The following is a 27958-nucleotide window of genomic DNA, read 5'->3' on the forward strand; positions in this document are numbered from 1 at the left end:
GTCTCCTCACAGTTGCCCACCTGCAGTCAGGTGGTTGGGCAGGCACGGCCTGAAGTGGCAGGTGGGGATGGGGCCAGAGGCAGAGGTCAAATCAGCTGCTGACCGGCCAGGGATTCCATGGGGGCTGAGGGAAACTGTTGCCTTCCAGCAGGCCTGCCACCTTCGGGCTCTTCTCTGTGGCCCAGAGGGACACACGGCTTCTGTCTGGTCACTGGCTAGCCCTTCCGTGCCAGCCCAGTTCACACTTAGCTCTCCACAAGCTGAACTGCTAAGAAAGTCTTTATTAATAAGGTGGGAAGGGAAGGCAAGGAGCCTGGAGACGGACACACTGGTACCAGGGGTTACAAACAGTAAGAAACACTTTATTATAACTTTACAACATATAAATAGCTTGGGTCAAATCTGTGCTTTCTGGCAGCTGGGCATCCAGTCTTGTCCCCTGCAGGCTCCGGCCTTCCTTCACATTGCACTGTTCGCTGGGTGGCTCTGGCCCTGGGGCCTGGTGGTGGAGGGTGGAAAGAAAGCCGGGCAGCCCCATTCCGCTGTCCAGCTCCCGGAGGGGGGGCCCCGCCTGTCATCTGCTTGGGTTGCGGCTGGTGTGGAAGGACCGCTCCTCAGGGGTCAGGCCGGCAAAGAAGGGGTGCAGCAGGGCCTCCGCCAGTGTGATGCGTTGGGCAGGGTCGAATTCTAACATCTTCCTCATCAGGTCAAACAGCTGCACGTGCTCCAAGGCATCCTCGAGCATGTAGCTCTGCTCAGGGACACAAGGTGCCGCAGTGTGACGGCGGGGCTGGGGGGCCACCGCGGGTCCCCGGGCCTCTGGGAGGCCTTGCTGCAGGGCTCGAGGAGCCAGTGCTTGCCCCCTGGAGGACCACTTCTGCCCTCCTGGACCGCGAGCGGCTCTGCTCCTTGCATGCCCGCGTAGAGCTTTTGGCTCTGAGCGTCTCGCTGGCTTGGTGCCTCTGCCCCTGCATGCAACGTCCCGACAGGTGGGCAGTGTCCCCTCTGTAGAATTCACTGGTCCGGGCACCAGATGCCGTCGACAGAGGATTTCAGGCCATGTCTACATCTTCCCTCCCCCTCACCTCAGTCCTGCCTAGTTCTTCCCAAAACTGAGAGAAGAGGAGCACCGGAGGCAGCAAGGTCTCTGACATCGGGCTCTTCTGGTGCTCCCCCATTACATCCATGGCCACCCTGTGGGGGAGGGGCGGGGCTAAGGGCCCCTCGGGGGGGCGGTTGGCAAGCAGCCCCACAGCCCGCACCCAGCAGCCTTGGGTGTGGCCTCCCACAGAGCCGGAGCGAGGAGGCAGCCTGTAGCTGCCCGGCCGGTCTCTGCTGTGTGTCTGCCCAGTGCCTGGGGCCTCCTTGGCATGAGCCGAGCTGGGGGAAGCCAGAAACTGACCTTCAGAGGTTTGCAGTTCTCCTTCACATACCGGCCATCAGAGCTGTTCTCATCCCAAACCAGGCCCCCTTTGTAGAAATATTTCTGTTTCCTGGAAGCAAAGGAAAGAAGGGGTCAAGCCTCAGGGGTTGGGGGAGACATGGCAGTCTGGGGAATGACTGCAGAGGCACCGGGGATGCTAACTGGCCCAGTGCAGCAGGGGAGGAAGGTCTGGGCGAGTGTCTGCCAGCTCAGAGTGCGGTACGGGAGGGAAGGCCGCTAGGAGCCTGGGGGAGCCAGGGTGTCCCGGGAGACTGGCTTGTGACCCAAGGCCAAGATGGGAAAGGCCCCTATGGCCACCCCTGAAGGTGTCCCCACGGCTGCTTACCTGGTACGGTGGATCATGTGTGAGGGGATGGGCCCTAGGATCTTCTCCATCATCACCAAATGTTCTCGGTTTTCGTGGGTCTATTGGAAGGTCAGGGATAGAGCAAGCAGGAGTCAGTACCAGCCTCTGCCCCCTCAAAAAAATAAGGGACCCAAAAAGATGGGCAGGGGCCTTCCTTGCCCCAAGAGATGTGAACCCACCAGGTGAATAGTAATCCCGGCCTCTGACATGGTGGCAGCCTGCCAGACCATTCTCTCAAGGTCAAGTTCACTCTCCTTAGCCTTTCAGGTGGATTTAACCATCACTGCACACCTTTCTCCAATGACTTCCTCACTCTTTCCAAAACGTGCCCCTCTCTGCACCCTCCTCCCTCAGGCTGTGCTCCTGCCTCAAATGCTCGCTCCTCTTGCTTATGGTCCTCCACGCTGAGGCCGAGCACGAGAATCCCTGGGCGCTCCACTCCTCGACCTCAGGAGCCTGAGTGTTCCAGCGTGCTGACGCGGGGTGGTCACAGGGCTCTCCCACGTCAGCCCCTGCAGCCTACCCAAGGAGCAGTGCTCAAGCGAGCCCCGTGATGCAGGAGGCCTTACCTGGAAGAGTGTGAAGCCCCGGTAGTACTCGAAGAGAATGCAGCCAATGCTCCAGACGTCGCAGGGCTGTGCCCAGCCCAGCTCTGAAAACCAACATGGGAGGAGACTGTGACACTCAGCCCCCTGCTCCCAGCCCAGATGTCAAAGGACAGCTGCCACTCTGGTGGGCAGGACCCTAGCCCAAACCCCAACAGAAGGCCCTTTCTCAGGGAAGGCCAAGTGAACAGCTACAGTGACACCCGCCCCTGGGGGCAGGCACATCCCCGCCCCTAGTCCTCCCCTCCCGACGATGGTCCGCTTTATCAAGGGCTGGGGGCTAGCCAGTCACTCACCAAGGATCACCTCAGGTGGGCGGTAGTGACGGGTAGCCACAATGGTCGTGTGGTGCTCATGGTCAAAGGTGGCACTGCCGAAGTCAGCCACTCGGATGCTGGTGTTCTTCACCGCCTTCTCCTCACAGCTCTGAGGCAAGGAGGGCATGCAGGTCAGGAAGCCTGCAGGTAGGTCCCAGTGGGTGACCTACCACAGAGCATGGCCTTGCCCTCTCCCGACCCCTACCTTGTGCTCATTGTAGAGAGTTTCAAACTCTGAATTCACAAACAAGATGTTCTCTGGCTTCAAGTCTGTGTGGGTCAGTTGGTTTTCATGTAGAACTGGGGAAGCAGGAAACAACCTTGAGAACCCTGGCTGCTTCTCGGGCCCCACTGCCGGTGCGAGATGAGACTGCAACCCCACAGCTGGTCTCTCGGCCACCCTCATCCCCCCAGCCTCTGCAGGGGGCACAGCGGACTCTGCCTCCATACTGGCTTCCCTCTTGAGTGCTCGGTGCTTGGGGCCGTGGCCAGTTCTGATACTTCACAAGGGGGCAGGGACACTCTTCCCATCCAGTATAGAAAACCTCCCTCTTCCTCCTCCTCAGCCAGTCTCTGGCTGAGGCTGCAGCATCAGCCTGGGGACTCCTCCTCCCCAGCACCGGCTGCATGATTTGCAGGCCCGGGGACAAGATGAACACGCAGGTCCCCTCAGGAGTCACAAAGAATGTTAAGTTGGCAGCGAGCGAACAATGAATAACCACAGGGCCGCCCCTGAAACAACCTGAGGCCGGCCCTACCTCTTCCCATCCCTCAGCCTGGGAAGAGACCTCTACCTTCTCCTTCCAGCTCCTGTCCCATCAGTGCTGGCACCCAGTTAGCACCTTCTGACTCCACGCTCCCAGCTGGTGGTCAAGACCCGGCCCGTAGCGTGACCCACCTCTCTCCAGCCTGGGCCCTGCTTCCTCGGAGGGAGTTTCAGCACGTGCTGGGGTCTGGGGCCCCCGGGCCTCCCCGCCCCCCCCACCATCTGTGTAGACCTGAACAGCCTAGATCTAGGCTCCTCTCTAAGGAGCCTTTGTCCTGTGTGGACCACCATACCCTTCAGGGCACCTCTGAAAGCCCCACACCACCAAAAGCAGCTCTGAGAGGCCGGCGGGCAGATGGGAAGGGGTGGTCAGATGAAGGGCATCTGTGCGGGCAGTGCCTGGGGCTGGAATCCACAGTCAGGCTTCAGTCTTCCCATCCTCCGTAGGATGGCAAAAGGGACAAGGGGAAGATCTTTATTCCTGAGTGCCTGTGGCATAGGTGGGCTCAGGGGCCCCCTGGAGGGGAACCAAGCCTCTCCTTCCTCCCAAACAGTCCTCCCTGAAGGCCTTTCAGCCAAAGGGGACCCAGTGCCTCTGGGGCCGGGCATGATGGCTGGTAGTGCACTGGTGTTAGCAGGGGAGCAGGAGGCCACCAGGCGCGGGCACGGACACTTACATCGGAGGGCGTGGCAGAGCTGGTAGGCCATATGCCGCACGTGTGGCAGGGGGTAAGGCTGGAAATTATTCTCCTTCAGGAACTCAAAGGTGTTCTTGCCTAGGAGCTCAAAGGCGATGCACATGTGCCCATGGAAGTTGAACCAGTCGGACATCAAGACACACAGGCTAGAGGAGAAGATTGGGTGGGGAGGCTCAATTTCTGCCCCTCCCTCAGATAAGGCCGGTCCCCACCCCCAGGCCACTGGGTCACCCATGCCCATAAAGAAAAACCCTCAATTACAAAGAGCATGTCTCCCATCAGAGACCACCCTGATCAGCTCAGGGCAAGGACTAAACTTCCTACTGCCACAGGGGAAGTTCTGGTCCAAGGCATCCTGCCCTGTCTACTTAAGACATGGCCACAATCCCTGCACCTCGGAAAGAGATGGAATTGTGCCTGCCGTTCTCCAGCTCCCTTAACTGAGCTTCCCAAGTCTGCGGGGCTCAGCACCGGGCTGGCAGGAGAGGAACTGCTCAGTGTGGGTGCACCGGGGTGGCTCGACTTCGGAGCCCTCCGACTGTGTAAGCGCTGCAGCAGCTGTGGGGCTGCATCTGTTCTGATCCCTGCTGTGACCCACGAGGCCCTCACTTATGGAAGCGGGCCCAGGAGGCCGCCTCGGAGCACAGAACCCTTGGGGTGGAGCCTGCACTGCGACCCCAGGGCTCCTCCAGCGGGACTCATAGGGCCTGGGCATGCTGCTCTGCACGCCAACTGGGTGAAGGGCCACGGCTCCGCCGGGGGTCTGGGCAACTGCAGCCGGAGCAGACACCGTCCCCACCGAAAGCTTCCCTCTCATTCCCTGAGACACTCACAACTTATTCTCTTTGTCCTTCTCCTTGATTTTTTTGAGAACGTTGATTTCTAGCCGGGCGGCCTCCCGGTACTTGCCCACATTGCGAATGATCTTCAGGGCCACCTGAGACTTCCCTCTGGGAGCCGGGAAAGAAGCAGAGGTTCTCAGAAGTGCCCTAGCCCTTCCCTGCCCCCCGCCCTCCACCCCAATCTCGCAGCTCCTGGCAAACCGTGCTCAGGACTCCAGGAACAGCACCTGTTCAGAGGGCGCAGATACCTGGCCCCCAGCCTGTCCCCAGGCAACATCCCCCCCCACCCCGCCCTGCCAGCTCCCCTGGCATCTGTGAGTTAGTGCGTCAGGGCCAGCCTGGACTTCGCTGATGCCAGCCGCTGCCAGCTCCCCAGACAGCAGGCAAAGGAATAGAGGCCCAGCCTGCCGGCCGGCACCAACACCAACTCCCTCAGGAACCTGACCTGCAGGCCAGCCAGCCCTGACCGTGGCCAGGCCATCCCAGCTAGAACCTTCCTACAGCACCTCCTGACCTTCCTAAAGCACATCTCCAGGTCTGGGCAAATGGCTCCACCTGGGGTGGGGGTTCCAGGATAAGACAAAGCTTTGTCAAGAGGGTGAGGGTGCCAGCAGTAAGGTCTTCTCGCTGGGCGTCCCCGGGTTGCTCCCTTTACTACACTCCCTCTAGCCGCCTGCCAACCAACCAGCCACAGCGTTTCTCGGAGACCCCCGAGTGCTAGGAGGCCTCTTCAGGGTCTAGTAAGGATTTGAAGAATCCCATCCCTGCTCTGTGCTTCCCATCTGCCAGCCCTGCCCCACAGCCTGCCTGTAGGATGCCCACAGCAGGGACCACGCTGAGGTTCTAATGCCAGGCCCAGCGGCCAGCAGGAAGGGCCAGCCAGACTTCAGAAGCCCAGGGGGGAACAGGAGTGAGACGGCACTGGCCCACAAGAATGTGGCATCTTGAGGCCCCTGGGAAGCTGGCGTGGTGCCTAAGGAAAAAGTTCACAAGCCCCAGGGCAAAGGCATCTTCTGGAAAATAACCTGTTTTTCTCTCCCTATCCCACCTTCCCAGATTTTCAGGGCAGGGAAAGACCTCAGAGGAAAGGCTGCTCACTCCAGGCTCCTAGGGCAGGATCCCTCAATGGCATTCTCACCTTCAGCAGAGAGCTCATAGCTCCCGCAGGCAGCCACGGCCTGGGCTGGATGGCACTGGGGATCAGGCCCGCCCTTTGGCTGAGGTCAATTTACCCCCCTCATTACCACCCTGCTGGCCAACTACCTTTGGATCTCCTAAAAGTCCCCCAAGTGTTGTGGCTGCCCCTTAGTGATTTCAGAGACTCACTTCCCCTCCACCTACTCGGGGTGGGGGTTGGGGGTCATGGCCCAGACAGCTTAGCTGCCCCCACGTGTCACAGCTCGCCGGTCTGCCTCCCACCTTCAGGTCCCAGTATGGTCTACATGTCCATCCCTATGCCCATCGGCCCCAGCCCTAACCTCGGGGGCCACACTGGGTCTGAGGGGTGTTTAAATGGGAGCTGGGAGCCCAGGGAGATTTCCTGTCAGTCACTGTCATTACCTTAGCCAGCTGGATGGCTAGGTCTAACTGTCCTTTCTGAGCGCCCAGTACCATGGTGGCCCGGTGCCAGGGGAGCATGGGTCCTATCTCTTCACCCCGAGCACAGTGGGAAGGTCATGATGGGCAGCACATGGCTCAGTGGGACAGGAGAGACAGGGCACCTGGTAGCTAAGGCATCAGACCAATGAGAGTGCCCTCAGAGGAGAGGCAGCGGGCTCCTGGGAGGTGGCCTCCCAGCCTAAGGCAGAGGGGCACAAGTTCTGGTCTGCTAGAATGGTGAGGGAACAGAAGTGTTTCACTGCGCAGCCTGGAAGGCAGCACGGATCCCCAGAAGCCCCCAAACACACACCGGAGGAGCCCCGTTCTACCTGCATGCACCCAGAGGGATGCGCAGTCCAGCCTGGCCATGTGGGAGAGGGCAGCAGCCAGCAGGGTCAGAGAGCCTGAGTCTGGTTCCTCTCAACCCAGCCATGCACTGGGTTTAGGGGGTCCAAAGGGAGTTGGACAGCAGGGTGGACAGCGGGGTGGCCAACCTCTCAGACAGACCTCCTGAGCCAGGGAGGGGTTGCTCAGGCTGGGCTCTGCAGTATTCCCAACCCGCCTCCCAGCCCCAACCTGACACAAGATGGCAGGAAGCGGGCCCAAACCACAGAAGGGCCAGGGCCTTGGCCACGTGCCGATAGCCACCACCAAGTCCTGGGGCCAAAGGGTCACCAGAGCTGCACCCCTCGCCAGCCAGCAGTTCATGGGCAGGGAGGCCACCTGGCTGCGGAGCCCCGGGACGGCTCCCTATCTCAGGGGATCAGCAGAAGCTCAGCACTTGCAGGCCGGACCCCTGCCATGAGCCCGCTAGGACGCCGACCACCCATCGCGCAGAGTTGCTCACCGGGCATGGTCCAAGCACTCCACCACCTTGCCGAACGTGCCTTCACCCAAGTTCCCCACGATCTCATCTAGGAGAGAAAAGAAGCAGGGCATGAGGGCCTGCAGGGCAGAGAGCCGGCAGCTCCTGCAAGTTCACAGCATTCAAATTCTCAGAAACAAAAAAGGTTTCTCTCTCACGGCTACACTCTTAAAAACAGAAGTTGCTAGCGTCTGCGTCATTCAGGCAATTACTGGTGGCCCCGCTAAGGCGCCACGCGCACTAGAGGCCCCTCCGGGCAGGAGAGGTCTCGTCTAACAGGGGGGAGGAAGTAGAGAGGTAAAGTTTTACGAAAGGTGGCTGTACATCGCTCCTGGAGCCAATCGCCGGTCCGACACACCAGGTGGCCCTCCTTGTCATCTTCCACACTCCGGCTGCTGCGCTTACTGCTCTGTTGGCTTCTCTGCATGCACCGCCCCCCGAAACGCCATCCGACCCATCGCATGGTAGGCGGTTCCGATTGACAGATTGAGGTGTCAGTCAAAGGCAGAGGTGGAGACGGTGAGGAGCCGGCGGGTTGGTTGGTTGGATTTTCCAGATCCCAGCATTTCATAAGGCACACAGCATATATAACGATAGGGATATTGCAAGGGACACGTCAAGACACAAACTGACTTCAAAAACAGAAAAGTAAAAACAGCTACAGGTATGTAAGGAAAACTCGGACATTATCTAAGAGAAGGGCGCCGCCAGCGCTCAGAAAGACCACCAAGCCTCTGCTGCCAAGGGGCTGGGCCACGCTGAGAGCCACAGCCCTGACTCCCTTCGCCACCGCGCGTCCCCCTCCCGGGCCCTCCCGAGACGGCCCCTGCTGCTGAAGCCGTGCTGAGGACGGCGCAAGAAGGCGGCCAGCTCAGCGCACGGCCGGTCGTGCGGAATGGCCAGAGGCCACTCCGGCCTGAGCGGCAGGACGCCCGGCCCACCCCTGCCTGCCTCTCTGCGCACACGCAGCCCTGCACGGGCCCGACAGCTGCCACTCAGAGCCACGCCTGCCACCTGCCCCTAGACGGCATCCGCGGCCAGACGTCACGTCACCACCACAAATGGCCTGTTGCCGGCGGCCCTCGTGCCGCCGGCCTTGAGGAGGGAAGGAGCCCGGGATCCGCTGGGCCAGGCAGCCTCCTACCACAACGGCCCCCGCGGGCCCCACGCCAGCTCCTGCCCTGGCCTCGGCGCCCAGGCGACAGCCTCATGACGACGGAGGGCACCAGAAAGAGAAGAAGCAGAGCCCCAGCCCTGCACTGCCATCCTGCAGCAATGTGTGGCTGCGGGCACAGAGGTCACCAGGCCGTGCTTGGTGGTCGCGGTCAAGCCTCAACCTGTGGCCACTCAAGGAAGTCGCAGGAAAGCTGAGCAGAAGAGATGCCTGGCCCCTGCACTGGGTCTGCCACTAATCCTCAGGGGCCTCCTGGCCGGCGGGAAGGAAGAGGGACGGGGAGGAGAAGAGAAGACAGCAGGTCCCCTGACACGCGCACGAGGGGCCCGAGTGCCGCGTGGGCTCCCGGCCTTGGCCGAGATCGAGACAGCCTCCATCCGTGCCAACACCATGGCCAGGGCCTGCACCTGGCGCCTGGTCAGCAAGCAGAAGAGGCCTGGGCCGCAGGCCTTTCTGCCATTCGTCCATGCGCCCCGTCACATGGGCAGCCTGTCCCCTCATCTTGACCGCCCCTCCCAGGAAGAGGCGAGGCTGCAGAGGGCCCGGCTGGAGATCAAGGTCAGAGGGGCCGCTCCCGGTCTGAGCTGACGGGCAGACCTCCCCTACCCGTGGGCAGTCCGGCCTCCGGGCCTCTGGGGAGGGCTGCGGACCTGAGAGACCGGGCCACGCGTCGCCAGGCCACACACCAGCAGCCCTATCAAGTTCCCTAAATGTCCCTGGCCACGCACATCACGTGGCCCGGAGCAGCGCGGAGACACAGACAGGTGGGGGTAGGGGGTGGCTATCGCTGGAGCCAGAGCCCCTCTCGCCACCAGCACAGTGGCCCGAAGATGGAGGGGCCAGGCCTCTGGCTCGGCCCTGCACCTGGACCAGACGACACAGACACACACACAGGCACACACACCCAGTACGCGGGCGCAGGGCTGGCGGTACTCACCCAGACCCGCCAGCCTGAGAGAAGGCTAGAAAGCCACAGGGCCCTGAGGCCCCAGCCAGCACACCCCGGCCACCACTCACCGAGGAGGCACTGCTACAAGACCTGGTGCGGCGTTTGTGGCAGTGGTGGGCATGCTTGCGGGGCCGGTATGGCTCCCTGTCCCGTGACCGCCGCCGGTGGTGGGAACGCGAAGACCCGTAGCAGTCCTCCCCGAAGGACGGGCTCCGCTCTTCACACCGGTACGTGTCGCTGTCCCGACGCTCCCGGTACCTCCTCTGGTAGGGCAGGCGGTCATGGCTGCCGGGAGGGGGCGAGGACACCAGTAAGATGGGGCACTTCCTCCCACCAGCCCGGTTTTGCTTCTGGGCAAAAGGCGTGTGGCGAGGCCCCCACAAAAAGCTCATGGGGCGGCCTGCTGGAGCAGAGGCATGCAGATGGGGGTGGGATGCATGTGCACGAAGTCCCACCTCCAGAACCCGGGCTGCTGGCAGCACCCCTCCAGGACAGGAGGCAAAGCACGGGGGAAGGTGAGCAGGGTGAAGGGACTTGGAGGGTCCTATCACCCCAAGACTCCCTGTGGCTGCTAACACAGGATGAGGAGCCAACCTCCAGAAAGGACAGAGACTGTGTTATGAATCCCACTGAGGGAGGCTCAGAAGTCAGCAGGGGAGATGCTGGCCTAGAAATGGGGAACCAGTCTGGAGAAGGAAGACTCAAGGACAGAGAAAGGGGCAGCAGGATGGCAGTGAATACGGAGGCCCGGGAACACAGCTGAGATGGGGGGGGGGGGGTGGGCAGAGGCAGCAGGCGCTGAAGGAGCCCAGGGCTGCCCCAAGCCTCCACACTGTCTCCCCAGCCCTGCCCAGGAATGGAGCCCGTTCCTCCCACCTAGCCCCCTGTCACCTTCTGGACCGAGATCTCCGGGGCGGAGGCTCCCTTCGAGACGGGTACCGCAGTCTCCCTTCATGCTCCCGACTGTAAGACCTCCTCCTCTTCCATCGGTAGCTCAGGTACGGGTCTGGCTCAGGGGAGCGGTATCGCTTACAGTGATGCATCTAGGCCACGGGAAAGGGAGCCCCGCTCAGTGGGGAGCCAGGCAGCCAGTCACCTCTGGCCACTTGGGCCCCAGGGCTGCTCGGGGCACCCAGGCGCTCCTGAAGAAGAGGCCCATTGTTGTGTTTGGGGGCAGCCCCTCCCAGGAGTTTATGAAGCAAAAAAGAGCTCTGAGGTCACACTAGTCCAACAGCACACAACGGGCAACACCCTTCTGTGCCAATGAACAAACAAACAGCTGCCTCCCCAGCCCAGCATCGTGGGGCCTGGGGACCTGAGTGCTCAGGTCACCCGGCAAGCCGGCACAGGTGCAGCAACAGAATGGGTGGGTGGGGGGGCGCTGGTGAGCACCATCCCAGAAAACCAAGGCCAAGGAGAGAGGAGAGCCTCCTGGCCACCATCCCCTCCTGTCTGTGGGCTTCTATGAAGTGACTGGCCTATCAAGCCAGAGGCCCAAGGGCTGCTGGCAGGGAACAAACACACAAGAGCAAAGGGTGAAAGCCCTCAAGTTTGAGGCCAGGTTGCCTGACTGAGGCCCTGAACTGGACCCCACTCAAGGGAGCAAAGGCCACACCTCCGTATCAGGGGCCATGGGCAGAAACGAGAAGACCAACCTTTAGAGAAGGAGGTGCACAGGGCCTTACATACATTCCCTAGCCCATCCGACGGGCCAACCAAACAGACCTGGGGGTCTGTCCAGACCCTGCTGCTCCATACTCTGTCTCAGCACCAATAAACTGATGTCAGCCTCTCACCGTGAGTCTCTCACCAAGTGAGTCTCTCACCAAGACACCCAGGGCACCCTCCGCCCACCTACAGTGCCACGCCAGGCAGCGCCTCCCCACCAACTGTACCACCGCTGCCCCCTATGCCAGATCCCCTGCTAGATCTGCTAGACCCTCTGCTAGATCTGCTAGATCCTACCTCGAAGTTCCAGTCCCCTCTACTATGCTCATCTTGGGAGAAGCCAGAGGACCGAGTGTCTGGCAGCCTGTGTGCTTGGAGAGGCCTGCCCAAAGGGCCCTACCTCACCGTGCCTGTTTGGCAGGGACTTAAAATCCACCACAGGAAACCGCCAGGCTGGATCAGACACGAGCTGAGGAAGAAGGCTATGTGAGGCCAGCTCCCGGTTCCACCCACACCCAGAACCCGGACACTGCCTCCGCTGGAAGGCTGGGCCAGGGATCGTGGCCAGCCTTCCTCCCAACCCTTTACTTGGCCTTCTCCAGCCTTCAGTGGTCAGTGCTGGGCTCGCCTTACTCAGCACATTTGGACAAACCCACCGAGGCTGCCCCAGCTCACGAGAAGGGTCCATCAGGAGAACAGAGTGAACCAGCTCCTGTGGACGGGCAGGCAGCCGGGCCTATCTGACTAAACCCCCGGAAAACCTGAGAAATCCTCTGTTCCGGATCTCCCCACTAGCAGATTTCTCCCCATATCTACCTTGAAGCCCAGGCCCCAGCAACCCTCGGAGGTAAACACCATGTAAAATCACCAACTGCTCCTCGAGAGCTTAAACTGCTGTTCTGTTTTGACGATCAGCTGACTAATGAATGTTTCACGGTTTTCCTGCAATTACCCGGGTCAGGTGCCCTAGTTATGGAATGAAGGCAGTATGTCACATCTCCCTAAGCGACAGTGAAGATGCTCTGGTGGCCAGGCAGGCAAAGTTCCAGAGCTGGACACATGGTCTGGTCTACACCAGGCCCACTCCTCCAGGGACCAGGAGGGTTCCCATGCGCCCCCCCCCCCCGCCCGCCGTACTCGAGAGGGCAGAGCAGAGGTTCAGAGTAGACAGATGTTGAGTCCCAACACTGCCACTTCTAGCTGTGTGTCTTCAGGCAAGTTATTAAACTGCTCTGACCTTCAACTTCCTCTTGCAACAACGGAATAATAATCTCTTATAAGGCTCTGTGAGGATTAAATCATGCCACTCCTTTAATAATGCCCAGCACACGCCTTTGGGTCATTTCATTAACAAGGTTAAAAAGATTCTAGGTAACACCTCTGGGTCTAAGTTAGGACACAAAGTATATTTTATAAATACCTTCCAAGGGGTGGGGGTGAGAGCCCTGGGTAGAAAATCCCAAACTAATTCCCAGTGCTCCACTTACTGGCCTCATGACTCTAAGGTCGCCATACCTGAAAATTGCAAAAAACACCCTCCAGCCAACTTGGCAATGGAGATGACAAGGATGAGAGCTACAGAGTACCACGCAAGGTAATCAGAGAGGAGATAACCTCTGCTTCAACACTTTCTAGACAGGGGAAATATGGGGAATACCAGATGTTCCTCATTATCTTCCCAGCCAGGGCTCCAGATCCCATTTCTCACCAATGATCTCTGAAGCTCTGAGACCCCAGCAAACAGGTTATTCAAGGAAGCTAAGGGTGACAATTACGTTCAAGAAGGCTCTGCTCTTACACAGTGAAGAAAGAGATAATGTAGAGGAAACCAGGCCAAGGATGCCAGCTTTTCTGTGCAGGGGCCTAGTCGGCTTCTCATCTGCAGCTCCTGGCCAGAGAACTCGGTTGACAAGAAGAGCAGCCAGCCAGGTCAGCGTCTGCACTACCGGATCCCAGCCACTCCAGAGCCCCATGGTTATTTTTGGCTGACGCGGCCCCACCGCTGCAACCTCAAACCTGCCACCTTACAAGCCGCCACCACCGGGTGAAACGCTCCTCCTTTTCAAGGGCATGGAGGAGGGAAGCTGGAAGGCCGCCAACTCCGCCTCGACGGGGGCCTGGCTCAGGCAACTCCCACTCCAGCTCCACACCAGGGCACCCGCACCCGGAACTAAAGCACACAGACTCCCCCGGACCAAGGAACAGCTCCAGCATTTGTAGTGTCAGCTTGACTCGGCCCCTCCCCCGGGGCTGGAGAGGCTCCATCATCACAACAAAACAGGCTGGAGGCCTGCGGCCCTCGCTCGCGTCCCTTCCTGACGCGCCTTGGGTCTCAGAGATCCAAGCCCCTTCCCCCATAACCGCCGCCAGCGGCGGCGAGGGGCTACCCGGGGGACAGGCGGATGGCCAGCCTGAGCTAGAATCAAACTTCAGGCCGCGCGTGGAGGAGGAGTCTGCAGGCCTCGAGCAGAGGGTATGGGAGGAGTCTGAAGGCCCCTCCAGGCTCTCCCAGGTAAGACCCCGACCCCACTCCGCGGGAGGTGCAGGGCTGAATCTGGATCCCTGCAGGGGCCTCAGCCGCCGCTCAGACTCCGACACCGGGGGATCGAGAGGTCGGGGTCTGCGGTGACCGCCCCTCCGGGGGAGAAGCGGCGGGTCAGGGGTGAGAGGTCGGGGCCGCGACCAGAGGCGGGCCGAGGGAGAGAAAGAGAGAGACTAGACCGAGACTGAACCGAAAGCCCAGAGACCCGCACCCACAGCGCCCGCCCTTCCGACTCACCCCCCGCCGCTGCCGCCGCCGCCGCCGCCGTGGGCCTGGGCCCACACTCACCGTCTCCCAGGATCCGGCTGCGGCTAGGCCCCACTCCCCACTCCGAGCGCCTCTTCCGCTTCCGGCTCCGGCCTCCGCCCGCGGCGGCCCCGCCCCTCGCGTGACGCAGCCGTCGCCAGTCCCGGCTCGACCCGGGTCGGTGGCCTCGCCGCTCTGGCCCCCGACTCGAAGGCTCTGGAGGACCCACCTTCGCCGCTCCGGTCCGGGCGGCAGCAGTGGAGACAGGTTCCGGGAGGGCAGAGGGGACGTCCCCGGCCGCGGCCCACCCCCGCCGTATCGCGCCGCACGTAGGCCTCAAGACTCGACGTGGGTCAGGCCCAAGCCGCGGGCGCCCGGAGGTGGAGCCCCGACCAGGCTGGGGGACCTTGCCTGCTCTGCAGACTCGACCCCGCCCGTGCCCGCCAACCCCTTCCTGCTCGTGGAGGGGCGGGCATTGTTTCGCTTTTGCCTCAGTGAAAACCGGGCGGGCCTTGAGCGTCCCCTTGGCCCCGGGACCCCGGAGGGCGCCAAAGATGACGGAAGCTAGTGTCGCTAGGCTCGGGAAGGCGGGCGCCACTCCCGGTTTCGGGGAAGACGCAAATGAGAGGCAACTCTCTGTGTGGGTTTCTATTAAAGATCGGCGACACGTCCCCGTTCCCGTGTGCGTCCAGAACGGTTTCGGGGAAGATACCCGAGAGCCATGTCGGCGGGTTTCTGAAGGGACGTGGTCTGGGGGCAAGGATGTCCCCTCTTCCCCTGAGCAGCGCCGGACGCAGACCAGCACTGTGTCTCAGTTCATGAACCCCAGGCTCTCGCGGTCAGGCCGCGCGGGCCATTCCTCCCAGCCACTCGACGCCCTTTTTGCCGAGGCTGCGCGGGTGGGATCGCCGGGGCCCGTCCCGCCCCTGGCCCGGGCGGGATAACGAGACCCCACTTTCCACAGGAGAAAGCCAAGGTCGGGTCCTTTGCGGGAAACTCAGGGATTGTGAGCGTTCACGCCCCACGGCTCTCGCTGGTAACCACCAGGCTACGCGGCCCGGAGCTGGAGGCCGGGGCACCCTCCCGGGACCGCTCTGTGGGGGGCGGGCCGCCCACTCCCCCAAAGAGGGCTGGGCACGCCCCCGACGCGAAATGTCCTCTCCCCGCCCGGGCTGGCGCGCTGCGGGCGCATCCGCTCCCTCTGGATCTGTGGCGGTTCCCTCGGTCTTTGGTCTCTGGCTCTCGCTTAAACCGAGGTCCGACGGCGTGGCCTGAGCGGAGTGCTTAGTACCCCCTGCCCCCCAGTTCTCTGTTAGCTCCACCACGCCACCCGAAGTAACCAATTGAAGCTAAGGCAACACCGAGGCTTTCTATGCTAATGCGGCCTCAAGAACGGATCCCGGTCCCCTCCCAACCAAATTCAGAAGGCGCTTCCAGTGTGCTGTGGGTGACCGAGAGCCCGGCTGTCCCCGCCCCTCGGTCGCCCTCCCTTAGGATCCTGTCTCCGGAGCCAGAGGTAATGAGTTGCCATTCTTGGCCCGGGGCGCTGTCCGTGGCCTGAGGCCACGGCCTGCGTTAGCCTAGTTTCATCTCAGGGTTTCACCCACACAGACAAGATGAAAGGTGTCTCCCCCCACTTCACCCCAAGCGTCATGGCTCCTAGAAGCCAGGACTGCATGGGCAGCTGAGGGTGGAGGAGCTGGGGGAGGCTCCTGTCTTCTAACCCTGCACTGGGCGACGGCCTCCGAGGGGGCAAGTCAGGGGCATCTTCCCACATCAGGGACCCAGGAGTCCCTGCCTCCGGCTAAGGAAGCTGCTCTCCTTCTCTGAAATGGGGCAGGAGCCATCTCCCAGCCCTCTCTCCAAAAGCAGTTCCATAGCTGTCTGGTGCCTCAGATTCTACCATTAGAGCTTCCTTCTTCTGTCTTTATTGTTCCTGAAAGAACTCACACCTAGAAGAAAAAGAGGCAGAGTATCAGATAGGCACTTGGAAAAAGATCTAACCTGAGGTCAGGTACAGGTACCCCCCCCCCACACACACACCCTGCTATCTCATTACTGCCACTGCTGGAAGGCTGTAGCTTTGGCAGCTCTTAGCTGGGGAGTTCAAGCGGTGAGCCACCTTCAGAGGACCCTTGCTTCACACCCCCAGCCCCTTGGGACCCACCATTTTCCCCAGGTCTCTACCCTCATACCCACCAAGCCTTTGCTGTGCGGGCTGAGAACTGCAACACAGTTCCAGGGCACCATGGAAATGCCCCTGCCCCGTGCCCTGCTCCCAGCCACCCGAGACCCACGGCAGCTCCCGTCCCTCTTGATCTCCCTTTTGCCCTGCTGGGCTCCTGGCTCAGCTCAATGCCTTCTCCAGACCCCAGGCCCTCTGATCCCCTCCTTGTCCTGCTGCCCTTGCTCTCTCTAGTCTGCCACATCCATCTTTGGCTTCTCTGGGGCAGTTAATTCACCTTTGAGCTTCAGCTCCAGGGGCAGGTTAGCCTTCCTGGATGCTCCAGAGGAGAACCGGACTCCCTACCCCTGTGCTCCCACAGCATTGGGGGCTGCCCCTTCCTCTGCACAGGCTCTGTGAATTCAACATCTGGCTGGTGCCACTCCCCACTCCCGCAGACCAGGAGCCCTCCTACACCCAAGTTAGGTAGTCTGGGTTCTCAGTAAGCGCTGGGGGCGGTCTGTGGGGAGGACTTGTTTTTAATGGGAAGACTGAGTACCCAGCCAGAGTGGAGTTGTGGTGGCTGCGCCAGGGCGTGGGAGATGGGGGCAGCAGACCGTCATCATAGACCATCTTAGAGAGGCCTTGCATGGTGGTGAAATGTGGAGAGAGAAGCTCAGAAGTGGCTGCAAGAATGTGAGCCTGGAGTCCAGAGAGGAGAGCGTCAAGGTGTCTACAGGGAGAGGGCTGGTGGGTAGTAGTGCCATCCTGAGCTGGGAGCAGGTCTGGGAATGTGAGGAGTGAACAAGTCAGTTAGGGGTCCAGGGGAGCTCAGCCCAGTAGCTCAGTAGGTATCTTCTCCCTGTGCCCACACAGAGTTGGGGCAGGGTGCCTGGTGCCCAGGTGCGTGGGTGGGAAGATAGTGGTAGGATTCTGAGGCTCAGTCCCTGGAGGTTAAGTGGGTGGGGCCTAGGGCTCAGGTCCCCCATCTTCCAGCTAAAGCTATGGAAGCCAAAGGGGAACTGAAGCAGTAACTTGGTTTAAGGGTTTCTGACTTCTTACACTGGAGCTAATCTACAGTGTCCCCCAAATGTTCCCCTGTCCCCTGCAATTTCCAGACTCCCATACTGGGTAGGGGAACAGCAGGGGTTGGGGAGTGTGGGCCCAGTTTGCAGTGGGCCCCCTTCATGACCTGGGGCAACTGACATCCCCTTCAGGCTTCTGTGCCCCCTCCTGAAGCCGGGGAGGGCCAGGTGAGTTTGGCTGTTCAGCAGGTGGCTGGGCCAGAGTCAGCACCGAAGCTCATGGAAGCTGTTGGAACTGAGAACTGTTCAGCGGGGTTGGGGCAGACATTTATCTGAAATCTGAATCACCAGGGAAGATCCTGAGCCAGGGTGTTGTTGGGTTTGTGCAGGCTCAGTGCCAGGGCCACAGTTTCCCTATCTGAAAAGGGGCCTTGGAAGCTGGTGCCCTAGCTCCAGGGTCTCCCATCTGTCCCGCTCTCAGGAACTGCACTGTGCAGGAGCCCCATGGACCTGCCTCCCCTCTTGCCCCCACCGCACTCCTATCACTTCTAGCCACTGGACTGTGCCTGCTCACTGAGCGCTACCGGAGGGTGCAGGTGAGTGTGGGAAAGGTGGGCATGGCAGCTCCTGAGGCCCAGGCTGAAGCTTGGCTCCTCTTTCCTAGCAGGTGCTCAGAGAGAGCCCTGGAGTGGGTTGGGAGGCCCTCAGAGAAGGCCCTGTGTGGGTACAGCTAGCAGAGAGCTGGGAGCACTGGGCCAAGCTGGCTGGCCACCTGCGGGCATCACTGGAGGCTGTGTGAAGCGAGCACAGGTGCTGTGGAGGCAGGGATGTGAGCTGGGACTCTGCAGGGCCCCGGGCAACCTCCTCATGCAGGAGCAGAAAGTGAGGTTTAGGGTCCCATCATCCTCTCCCTGATCCTCCTTGATTATCTGTAGCCTCAGGGAGGTCCCCTAAGCTAGCAAGGTCCTCTTCACAGACTGAGAAGTCCAGTAGGCTCGGGGCTGGTGCTCACATCTGGGGTCATGTTCTCGGGAAGGCTTGTCAAGGTCTGGGGCATCCAAGGACAGATGGGAAGTGGGTCCCCAACAAGGCTGCTGTGCTGAAGTGTCATCTCTGTGAATGGCGCCCTCTGCAGGTGCACAGAGCATTGCTTGGTGTGGCTAGAGGCGCTGATTGGAGGCAAAGGAAGGGCCTGGGTCCCTGTGGCTCCCCAGGGAGAGTCAGAGGAAGGGAGGGGCTGGTTTTAGCTCAGCAGAAAGAGGAGTTTCCTTCAAGGGCCATTTGCCCCTGGTGAAAGCTGCAGTCCCCAGGAAGAGGAAGGCGATGGTTCATGCAAGCTGAGGGTTCTAGGGGAGGTATCCAGCACCCCTGTCCCATGTGAGGATGTGGCAGGCACGGCCACCCTGTGATGGTCTAGGTATCTGAGCCTTTAGTGACATGGGGGTCTCAGTCCACAGCTGCCCCTCCTAGAACTCCTGCTCCTTACAGTGCCTGGGGTGACTCTGGGGACTCACCTGACAGCCTGTCTGCTCCTGCCTGACAGCTGTCATTCCACGACAGTGTCCCTGGTCCTCCTGCTGGGGCTCTAAAGCCATCAGCAACTGGTATGTCCTAGGTCCAGCTGGAGGTGGAGGGTCACACATCTGGAGCCCGTAGTGGTAATAGTTGGGCACCCCCTGGGAGCTGCGTCCCTTGTACACAAGCCAGGACATGGGTCGGTGCTGGGCTGGCAGGTGGGCCCCTGGTGGGCTTATCGCAGTGGTTGGGAGCCAGCAGGACCTGGTGGAGTCAGCCTGCTTTATCAGAATCTGCAGGCACTGCTGTGCTAGGGGCAGGGACGGCCCTCTCCAGGGGCTCAGCGCTGCCTTCGTCCCTCCCTGCAGCAGGAGGAATGCTTTCTGGCCCACCTGGAGCAGGAGGGGGACCAGCTGCAGGGGTCCCAGGGACAGCAGTGGAGGAGGCCAGACCAGGACACAGAAGACAAACCAGGGTGCCAGTCATGCAGGAGGGGCCTAGTGGCAAGAGGTCCAGCAGGATTCTGCTGTTGCAGATGGAAGTAGAAAAGGCCAGCTGTGTTTGGACCAAAGGAGCCAACAGCCCCTTGGCCTAGAGCCTCCTCTAAGTGGGTGCATGGGCAGGGCCCCGAAGACTGGCCCTGCCTTTACTTCATTCTCTGGTCTTCATTCTTGGAGTAGCAGCTGGGGAGGGAGGGAGAGGCATGCAAAGATTTCTGTGCAGCCCAGAGAGGGACAACCCCGCCCCCATCATTTGGGAAGACCCTGCCATTACCCCCAGCCAACTCCCCTCCTGGTTCAGATGGGAAAACAAAGCCCCAAGGGTGGGGAGGAACTCATTCAGGGTCAAAACAGTGTGGTCTGGAGGCTGTGAGGAGACCCCGGGATCCTGGACTGAGCGGACCTGCAGGAGATGCTGGTGTCAGGCCTGCAGGGGTGGGGTGGGGACAGGGCCCAGGCACTTCAGGGCCCTGGTGGAGTCTTAACCCCTGCCCAGGCTGAGGACACAATCTTCCCGCAGAGCAGCTGTTGATGCTTGCCCCGGGGGCCCGAGACAGCCGGCAGAGTCAGCCCCACAGGGTATCCAGGGCGCCAACTGAGCCAACCTGTGTCTACCTGTAGCAGGGGGCAGAGAAGCACAGGAGTCTGGGCCCTGTCCTTGGGGGATTCCAAAGTCAGGGGAGGGACTCTAGGGACAGCATGGAAAAGAGAGTGTCCAGGAGGGACAGGCTGGAGCAGGGCCTTGACATAGTACTACTCTAGCACGCACCACTCACATCCCAGAAAGACAGCGCCCTTCAGTAATGTGTGTCTTGGTACTGTCCAGCCTTAAACCATCTGGTCCAGAACGAAAGCCCGGAGTTCAGAGAAGCCTCTAGGGGCTGGGTTCAGAGGAGGCCTTCTGGAAGAGCCCCACAGCCCCAGTGGATGCTAAGCCATGACTGGGTGGAGTGGGAGGTCTTCACAGGTGAACAGGAGACTCAGAAGAGCTAGGCGGAAGTGCCAGTGACCAGGGTCGGCTCACAGCAGCCATCCTGGCGGCCTTAAGGACAGCAGGAGACAGAGGGCCCTGGGCAGGCCCCGGAGGCAGAGCACCAAGGCCACGTTTGGGGAGGGCAGTGTGGCTAGCAGTGCTGGGGGTGGCCCCTGGCCAGGAGACCTGGCAAGTGGCTGCTCAGGCCACTGCCCCAAGATTGTCCAAGCTGGAGTGGATGTCCTGCTCCCCACTGGGTGAGATGACTCTGTAGGCAGGTGGGCCAGCCTCTGTCTCCAGCTGCAACAATACTGAGCCCCAAATCCCGAACCATGTGGCCAAAACCAGCCTCCCTTCCCCTTCTCCCACTCCTGCTTGTCCCATTCTGGCTCTTTTTGGGGGAGCGTGTGGGAAATCTTTTAGCTCCAACAAGTCCTGTCTCTGCCACACGTGGCCAAGACCCTGCTGCTGACCCGGACCAGGCTGGAGGGCAGGGGGCGGGGAGGCAAGATGACCTTCACTGCAGGGCTCAAGTCAGGAGGCTTGGGAGTGGGAGTGCCCAGGACAGACGCTGTGTGTGTAGGGGCCTCGGAGGCGGCATCTCTGCCCCAGTCCCCATCCCCGCCAGTGAGACATAGTGAGGACATCTCTGCAACTTGTAAAGAAACCATTGAAATCTCCCCAGCTGGGGGCCCTCTGTCTGCCTTCCCATCCCTTCCCATAGGCCCCTCCTCCTCGCTCTCTTCCCCATTGCCCAGGCCTCCCTACTGCTGGTGAGCTAGTCTCTTCCTGCTTGTAGGATGCCCGCTAGCTTTATCCTACACTTCCTCCCCTTCTCCTGCAGCTTCCTTGTTCTGATCTACCCAGCCACCCACTCATCCAACATCGTCCTCATCGTCCATCCATCCGTCCGTCCATCCATCCATCATACGTCCACTTCTGGCCTCTTCTGTGCACAGGAGAACCGAAGTCAGATCAGACCACTCCTTGTCCCCAAAAGCTTGTGGTTTGGGTCTGCACAATCATCAAGTGAGCAATTACAATTTAATATGCCTGCTCAGGGGACAGGCATTGTGGGAGGTGGGGGGATGTGCTGCAGATGGGTAAGTCCTCCATATCAAGGGGATTTCTGGGCCTCTGAACCGTCACGGAAGGATGAACAGGCATCCTCAGCAAAGAAAAGAAGGGCGGAGCACATGCAAAGGCCCAAAGACAAGAGGCATGAAGGTGGCAATGCTGTGAACAGTCCCTGCCCCAACTGAGAAGCCGAGCGGGTAAGGGGCTGAAATATGCAGCAGGGGCCAGAGCAAGGGCTGGGGTGCCCCGGGCCCTATCCACCAGACTTGAACTCGTTTAGTGACTGCCTCCTTCCGGCTGGTGCCCTCCCTTAGTCTCCAGGGCAAACGTTTATGTGCACAAGCAGACAGACTGGTGGACACACACCTGCCCCCCGCCCCAGAGACACACACCTGTTCCCAGATGCACACACAAAGACACAGAGAAACAGAGGCAGCAAGGAGGTGGCTGGGAGAAGCAGAGATGTAGAGCCCCAGGTTGGGGGTGCGCTCTGCCGCAGTGGGGCTGATCTGTTGGTCCAGCTGGAAGGAGCATGAGAGAGGGTCTCGGCAGCCCTGCTTAGCTGGCCTTGAGCCTCATAAAATGTGAGGTTGGTCTGAATCAGTGTATCTCAAGCTGGGGTCCAGAGCTTTGCTCTGAGAGGGCTGTTAGTTCCGCAAGGCAGCGGATTTGCTGTGATTGTCTGCAACCGTGATTGTATATTTATACAGACAGTGATTGTGAATTTGTACAGAAAGAAATCTCAAGTTTTTGTCTGTTTCTTGATCCAGACCCCTGAGGATGGAAGTGTCTCCCCAGGGCCTGGAGAGAGAGTCTACACTTTCTGGGGTGCATGCTGGTCAAGATGGGGGTCTGCAGTGGACGATGTCAGGGAGAAAGCTGGGCCCTTGGGCAGATTTAGGTGCCTAGAAGGAAGCGGTGTGGGGGGGGCGCTATGCAAACAACATGCAAAGGACCCCAAACCAGTGTCCACGTGGGCCCCAACTCTAGGGCTTCCAGTCCTCTACTTCTCAGGGACAGCGTAGGCCATTTTTCTCCAGTGCCAGGGAGGCCTGCCCAGGACTCATCTTCTGTGAGCAAGTGGGTGTCCTGGGCTCTGCACCTGTCCAGGGAGGGTGGCCTAGGATTCTGCCCTGGGTCATTGGCAGGGGTACCGTGGGGAGAAACCAAATGGCCAAAGTCACAGCAGGGCGGAGGCCCTGAGGGAGAGGGGGCAACAGCTGGCTGGCAAGAGGGTGCGAGGGGCTCCCAGGGCCACCAGCACCCTCCACCTCCATCCATCCCAACCTCAAGCTCCTTCTACCCTGACCCTTTCCTGGGCTCTACCTCAGTCTGTCTTCCTCTGCTCAATCCCAAGATTCTCTGCTCTTCGCTGTTCCCAAATTAGTGGATGATGGTGGACTCTGGAGCCTGAATACTGGGCACAAGCCAGGCCCCCATAGAGCACTCACTACGTGACCTTGGGCAAGTCACTCTCCCTCTCTGGGCTCATCTGTAAACAAAGAAACAGACACCGAGAGCAGCTGCAGCTCTCCATCAGCTGCGCATGAGGGTTCCGTCCGGCAAGCGTGGAAAAGGCTCACGTGGCTCGCAGTCACAGAAGTGTCGCTCCCATCAGTCCGCGCTTCACGCCACCGCACGCGCGGCTGCCCGGAGGTGAGAGGCCCCCTTCCAGTCAGGGTCCTGCTGGGGCCAGGGAGCTGCCGCAGGGGGTTCCGTCTCACCCCACTCTGTGGTAGTGTGCTAGGGCTGCCCTGACAAAGAGCGAACCCAGGGGTGTGTGTGTCCAAATTTTCCTTCTAGAAGAACACCAGTCAGATTAGATTAGGGTGCTCTATAATGGCTTCGTGTTACCTTGATTACCTTGCAAAGACCTTATCTCTAAAGAGGGTCACATTTTGAGATACTAGGGGTTAGAACACAAACATACCTTTTTGGGGGGAGTCTAGAGTTCAACCTGTAACGCCTCCCAATTTGTTTCCTGTTACCTTCCTGTTGGGTGGGTTGGATCTGACTGGAGATCTCGGGGACCCAGCTGTTCTGTCTTGCTCTTGCCCTCACTTAACGCCAGGCCCCTGACACGGCTGTAGAAAGACCGTAGGGGCCGCAGGACGGGCCGTTGTGAGGAGCGGTGGGCCCTGCTCAGTGAGCCCCCGGGCAGGCCAAGGTCCAGGCTGGACACCGGCTCCTGTCTGCAGGCCAGGCCCTGCCCAGACCCAAGAGCCTGTGTGTGTGTTTCTGGGCACAAGAGGATGGGGTGGGGGTCCCCTCAGATGGACCAGCCACAGCAAGAGGCAGGCTCTGGGGAAGAAAAATCAGATGCCTGCCAGGATCCAGAGGTGGAAGGTGGGGAGGAGCTGGAGGCTGCCTGGGGTACCTTCAGGTCAGTGTGGCCTGGGCCTGCCCCCAGCCCGGAACAAGAAGGAGAACCTGGACAGTCCAGTCAGCCTGGAAGGGAGGCCAGTGTCCCTGAGTCCTAACCACCCGCCTTCTTCCCACAGGTGCAGGCCATGGCAGAGCACCCCCCACAAGCCCCCAGATTCTGCACAGGGCAGGTGAGTTCCGCACCCCTTCAGCTCCCTGTGGAGGTCTGGGGACAAGACTGGCACATGCTGAATAGGCACCAGTCAAGCCTACTCCCCAGCCTGTTGGGGAGGGCCCTGGGGAGTCCTCCCTGGGCCTTTCAGACAGGGAGGACAGGGCTCCTAAGCACACGGATGAGGCAGTGGCCTGGTAGCCCTGGCTGTCGTGCTTAGCTCTTCCTCTGTACAAAGTGCATCAGGGCTGAGCCTCTGTAGGCCGGGCCTGGTGCACAGGGACCTCACTCGGAGACGAGGGAGGATCTGGAAATGGGGAGGGTTTGGAGACCTGGCCTGCTCTCAGAGAGCCCTCAGGCTGGGCGGTGTAGCATCTAGGGAGCACTAAGGGAGTACCACCCATTCGTATTTTTGGATTTGGGGGACTCTGTAGTCACCTGTACAGAGTAGAGTAGCAGAATGAGGCCATCCTGCTCCCTCCCCTGAGGGCTGTTCTGTCAGCCTCTCCCAGCACCTGACGGCCATTATACCCCTTGTTTGGGTCAAGGCGGAGTTCCCAGGCAGGCCCCCATGAGAATGGGCCTCCGAGAGCAGGGTGGGGTGATGTCCTGCAGCACCAGATCAGGTCAGGAGCCAATGACCCCCTCTCTCTACACCCCTTCCCCAGACTTCCCTGTAGGATGGGCTTGGAGCTGGCCTGGATGTGCGCTGAACTCCAGAAAATCTGGGACCCAGAACTGGAGAGGCTCAGCAGCCAGCCCCAGAAGGTCCCCAGAACCTGGTGTTTGGCACCCCTCCACCTCTGTGCCTCTGCTGGGCCTGCACGCCCAGGGAGCCCACAGTCCCCTATGCCCAATCCCCTGTGCCCCTGACCTGCCCTTCCCAGACTCACTCAAACCCCTCCCCGCCACTCACTGCCCTCTGCCCTCCTCCCCAAGGTGGCAGAGAGCCCTTGCCAAGAAGCTGGGGTTAGAGCAGCAGCTGGTAGAAAAGTGAGGACCATGGAGTGAGGGCACCCGGATCTGAGGGGCTCTGCGGAGAGAAATCCCCTTCCCTCACAGAGGTGCTCACACTTCCTCCCTTCCCGTAAGGATCTGGGATAGACAGGTGAGGGCATCTGGGGACATGCTAAGAGAGCCCTCTCATCCCTGGGGGGGCCCTGGGGGGCGGAGCAGAACAGTGCCAGGCCTGGGACTTGATGTATCATCTCCTGGTCGGCCTTCTCTCTGAGGAGGAGGGCACAGGGGCAGAAGCAGGAGAGGCATGGCTAGGTGGGCTATGGAGGCACAGGGAGTTAGGACATCTGGGTTCCTGGGCCTGGGGTTATGAATGAAAGGAGAGTGGCCTTTAGAGCCAAGAAGTCCTGTGCTCGCCTCAGCTCCACCACTGACCAGCTCAGTGGGCAATAAGCAAGTCTGCCTTCTCGAGGCCTCAGTCTCCGCATCAGCAAAATGGGGATACCACCTTACCTACCTCAGAGGTTGGCGTGAGGATTACATGAGATGGTGCCCCTGGCTCAGTGCCTGCTGCCTGGTCCCCCTGAGTCTCCCCTGGGGTCCAGTTAGGGGGAGTCAGAACTAAGGTTATAAAACCATGGATGTGTGCCTAAGACCACCTGCACAGAGGGCTTTAGTCACAATGTCTGTTTATCCAGTATTTCGTCCACAAGCCATTATTTACAGTTAATAAACTCAGGAAACCATATGCTGTCATGTGCAGCTGCCGGTGATGGACAATGTAGCAAGTTCCACTGCCCAGGACAGTCCTGTCTTACACTTCAATACCAGGGAGGGCCTCGTCTTTCTCACTCTGCATGGAGGAGCCTTGTGGGGTGGGGATTCCTATCTTTTGCCTCAGCTGCTCTCCGGGAACCCCTAGAGAATGGGGTCCTACCTGCACGTGGGACCTGGGAGATGCCAAGAGTTCTGACCCTGAGGCTGAGAACCGGGTCTCCAGAGGGCAGGAGCTGGAGCTCTGAGCATCAGCACTCCAGCACAGGGAAGGCAGGGACCTCCAGTCACCTCTCAGAGCCTGAAGGTAAGAGCTGGGGACTCTCCAGAGGGGCAGGGGGAGTGAGCCCTGCCTCCCTAGGGGACCCAGGCCTAGTTACTCTCTCCACCTTCATCTCCCTATCTGCAAGCTGGGGGCGGAGAAGGCCCAAAGGGTCCTTCCAGTTGGGCCTTTGCTGGTTCTGGAAGGACTTCTCAGTTCACCTCCCCTCCCTGGGAAGAGCTGGAGTTACTCCTCACTGGTACCCGGCCTGCCTCTCTGCTCTCTGTGGGGTCAGCTGCTGCTTCTTCTGTCCCCAGATGTCAGACAAAGCCCAAGAGCCATTGAAGAGAGGTCTGAGAAAAGCTGGCAACTGGGGCAGTGCCCTGACTGGGGGAGAAAGGTGGTGTGGAGACTGAGGCTCACAGCTCACTCTGCCACACAACACACTGAGGTCAGCCCTTTGCCCCCAGTAAGGGGACAGTGGACTGACAGGCTTCAGGAACCAGGGGTGGGCAAGGACTCCCTGGGGAGAGGGCAGGCCTGTAAGACTATGCCTTTATCCCCTCATGCTGGGGTTTCTGTCAGGTCTGAGTGGTGGGACCTGTCACAGATGGCTGCAGTCAGAGGTCTCCCTGTCCCCAGCCTGCAACAGGGCCTGAAATGCCCATGTTGACACAAGGCCCCTGACTGCCAGTGCATGAGGCCCCTTGCCCTTTCTCAGGGGGATCCTGTGGCTAGGAGCTGGGCAGAGAGTGGCTAGTGGGGTGCTGGTGTCCTTGTGGGGCTTTGTTGGTCCATTCACTGCTCTGGTGTCAGCAGAATGATGACTACAGACCTTCTGCTTTCTGGTGAAGGCCTTGGGCACTGGGCTTTAGACTTTTTAAAGTGAGTTCTGATTCACTTGTGCCTCAGATCACTCTATAGTCCCCATTTTACAATAGGGAAACTGCCCAGACAAGGGAAGTAAATTGCCCAAAGTCACATAGCAGAACAGCATCTAAGACCCCTGGCTCCCCTAACCTGTCCCAGAAAGGTGGTTTCTCGGTTCCAAGCTTGAAAGCATGGCCATCTTCAATGGCCACAAGCAAGGCCAGCCTAGAGTTAACCTCCCTCGAAGTCACCTGGTCATTTTCTCTTTCTCTCTTTCGTTTAAGATTTTATTTATTTATTTGACAGAGATCACAAATAGGCAGAGAGGCAGGCAGAGAGAGAGAGGGAAGCAGGCTCCCTGCGGAGCAGAGAGCCCAATATGGGGCTTGATCCCAGGACCCCGAGATCATGACCCGAGCCCAGGGCAGAGGCTTAACCCACTGAGCCACCCAAGCGCCCCTCATTTTCTTTTTCTGAACTTCCTTCCCCACTTTGCTGTGTGTTTCCTTGCCCTACAGAGCTCTGTCAGCTGGGCCATGTGCTTCCAGAATCCAAACCCTACTCAACTCTATTGCTCTACACTCTTTCCATCTACTGACTTAACTGAAGCAGAGTTTTGCAGAGGGGGACTCTGGCAGGGTGGAAGGACAGAATACCTCTGAGACTGCTTCTCCAGTGTCATCTGCAAAATGTTCTCTGCCCTCCCTGCCATTCACACCACTGCTGTGGGGGCTGCCGAGTTCTCAGTGGATGTGTCCAGCACGGGGTCCCGAGCCCAACTGAGCCAATGGCCCCTTCCTGATCACTAGACTTGAGACAAAATCATAGTTCTCACCGGGGCTGAAGACTGGACACAGAAGTTGGGAAGTGTCAACTGCTCTTTTTCACAGTGGATAAAGCTGCATTTCAGTGACAGCAAATGGAGCCGACAATTTCCAGGAAGTGGAATTGGGATGGAGAGATTTTGGTTCAGCCCAGGAAGTCTCATGTATGGAGAAGGCATAAACCTGACTTTTGGGACGGTCATGTCATGTTGCTCTGTGGCCTGGACAGCAGGGTGGGCTGGTCTTCAGGAGAGGTGTACCTTTCATGGGCAGCCCAGGTCCCGCTGTCCTTGGGCTCCTCCACACCCCGAAAATAAATCCCTCTCCTTTCTGTTTACACGGGCCCGAGTGGTTTGGGTCCCCTGCCAAGGACCCAGCGCGCTCCAGAGCGCGGCGCTCCTGGACAGCCCTCCCTCCGGC

The 27958-nt window shown here is 59.9% G+C and overlaps 2 protein-coding genes and 1 long non-coding RNA gene across 11 annotated transcripts in view; 1 reads left to right on the top strand and 2 right to left on the bottom strand.

Annotated features, from left to right (window-relative positions):
- Window positions 1-261: 261 nt before the first annotated feature.
- CLK3 (CDC like kinase 3) lies at window positions 262-14257 on the bottom strand. 2 transcript variants are annotated; one of them, XM_032342455.1, is made up of 13 exons: window positions 14104-14257; window positions 10497-10648; window positions 9674-9890; window positions 7807-7903; window positions 7465-7531; window positions 5010-5126; window positions 4156-4322; window positions 2918-3012; window positions 2692-2821; window positions 2360-2442; window positions 1770-1849; window positions 1403-1493; window positions 262-751 (listed from the first exon to the last, which is right to left on the bottom strand). In XM_032342455.1, exons 2-13 carry the CDS (start codon window positions 10646-10648, stop codon window positions 575-577), a joined length of 1473 nt encoding a protein of 490 aa, XP_032198346.1. In that variant the 5' UTR covers window positions 14104-14257; the 3' UTR covers window positions 262-574. The 2 variants fall into 2 exon arrangements, with proteins under 2 accessions (XP_032198346.1, XP_032198345.1); XM_032342454.1 differs by lacking the exon at window positions 262-751 and having other exon boundaries at window positions 1113-1493; window positions 14104-14193.
- LOC116590549 lies at window positions 10688-27875 on the top strand. 8 transcript variants are annotated; one of them, XR_004285642.1, is made up of 5 exons: window positions 10688-13785; window positions 17732-17846; window positions 22673-22971; window positions 23817-23870; window positions 27233-27875. It is a non-coding gene; the product is annotated as an uncharacterized LOC116590549 (long non-coding RNA). The 8 variants fall into 8 exon arrangements; XR_004285641.1 differs by lacking the exon at window positions 10688-13785 and adding an exon at window positions 14284-15577; XR_004285644.1 differs by lacking the exon at window positions 10688-13785 and adding an exon at window positions 16759-16975.
- The window catches only part of ARID3B (AT-rich interaction domain 3B), a 71062-nt gene continuing 58772 nt past the window's right edge, over window positions 15669-27958 (bottom strand). Inside the window, exon 9 of the mRNA XM_032342450.1 lies at window positions 15669-16013. Coding sequence (XP_032198341.1) covers window positions 15967-16013 — 47 coding nt within the window. The 3' untranslated portion in view covers window positions 15669-15966. The remainder of the gene's footprint in view (window positions 16014-27958) is intronic.

Source organism: Mustela erminea, chromosome 5 (genome assembly GCF_009829155.1).
Source record: "Mustela erminea isolate mMusErm1 chromosome 5, mMusErm1.Pri, whole genome shotgun sequence".
In the NCBI taxonomy this organism is placed as follows: domain Eukaryota; kingdom Metazoa; phylum Chordata; class Mammalia; order Carnivora; family Mustelidae; genus Mustela; species Mustela erminea.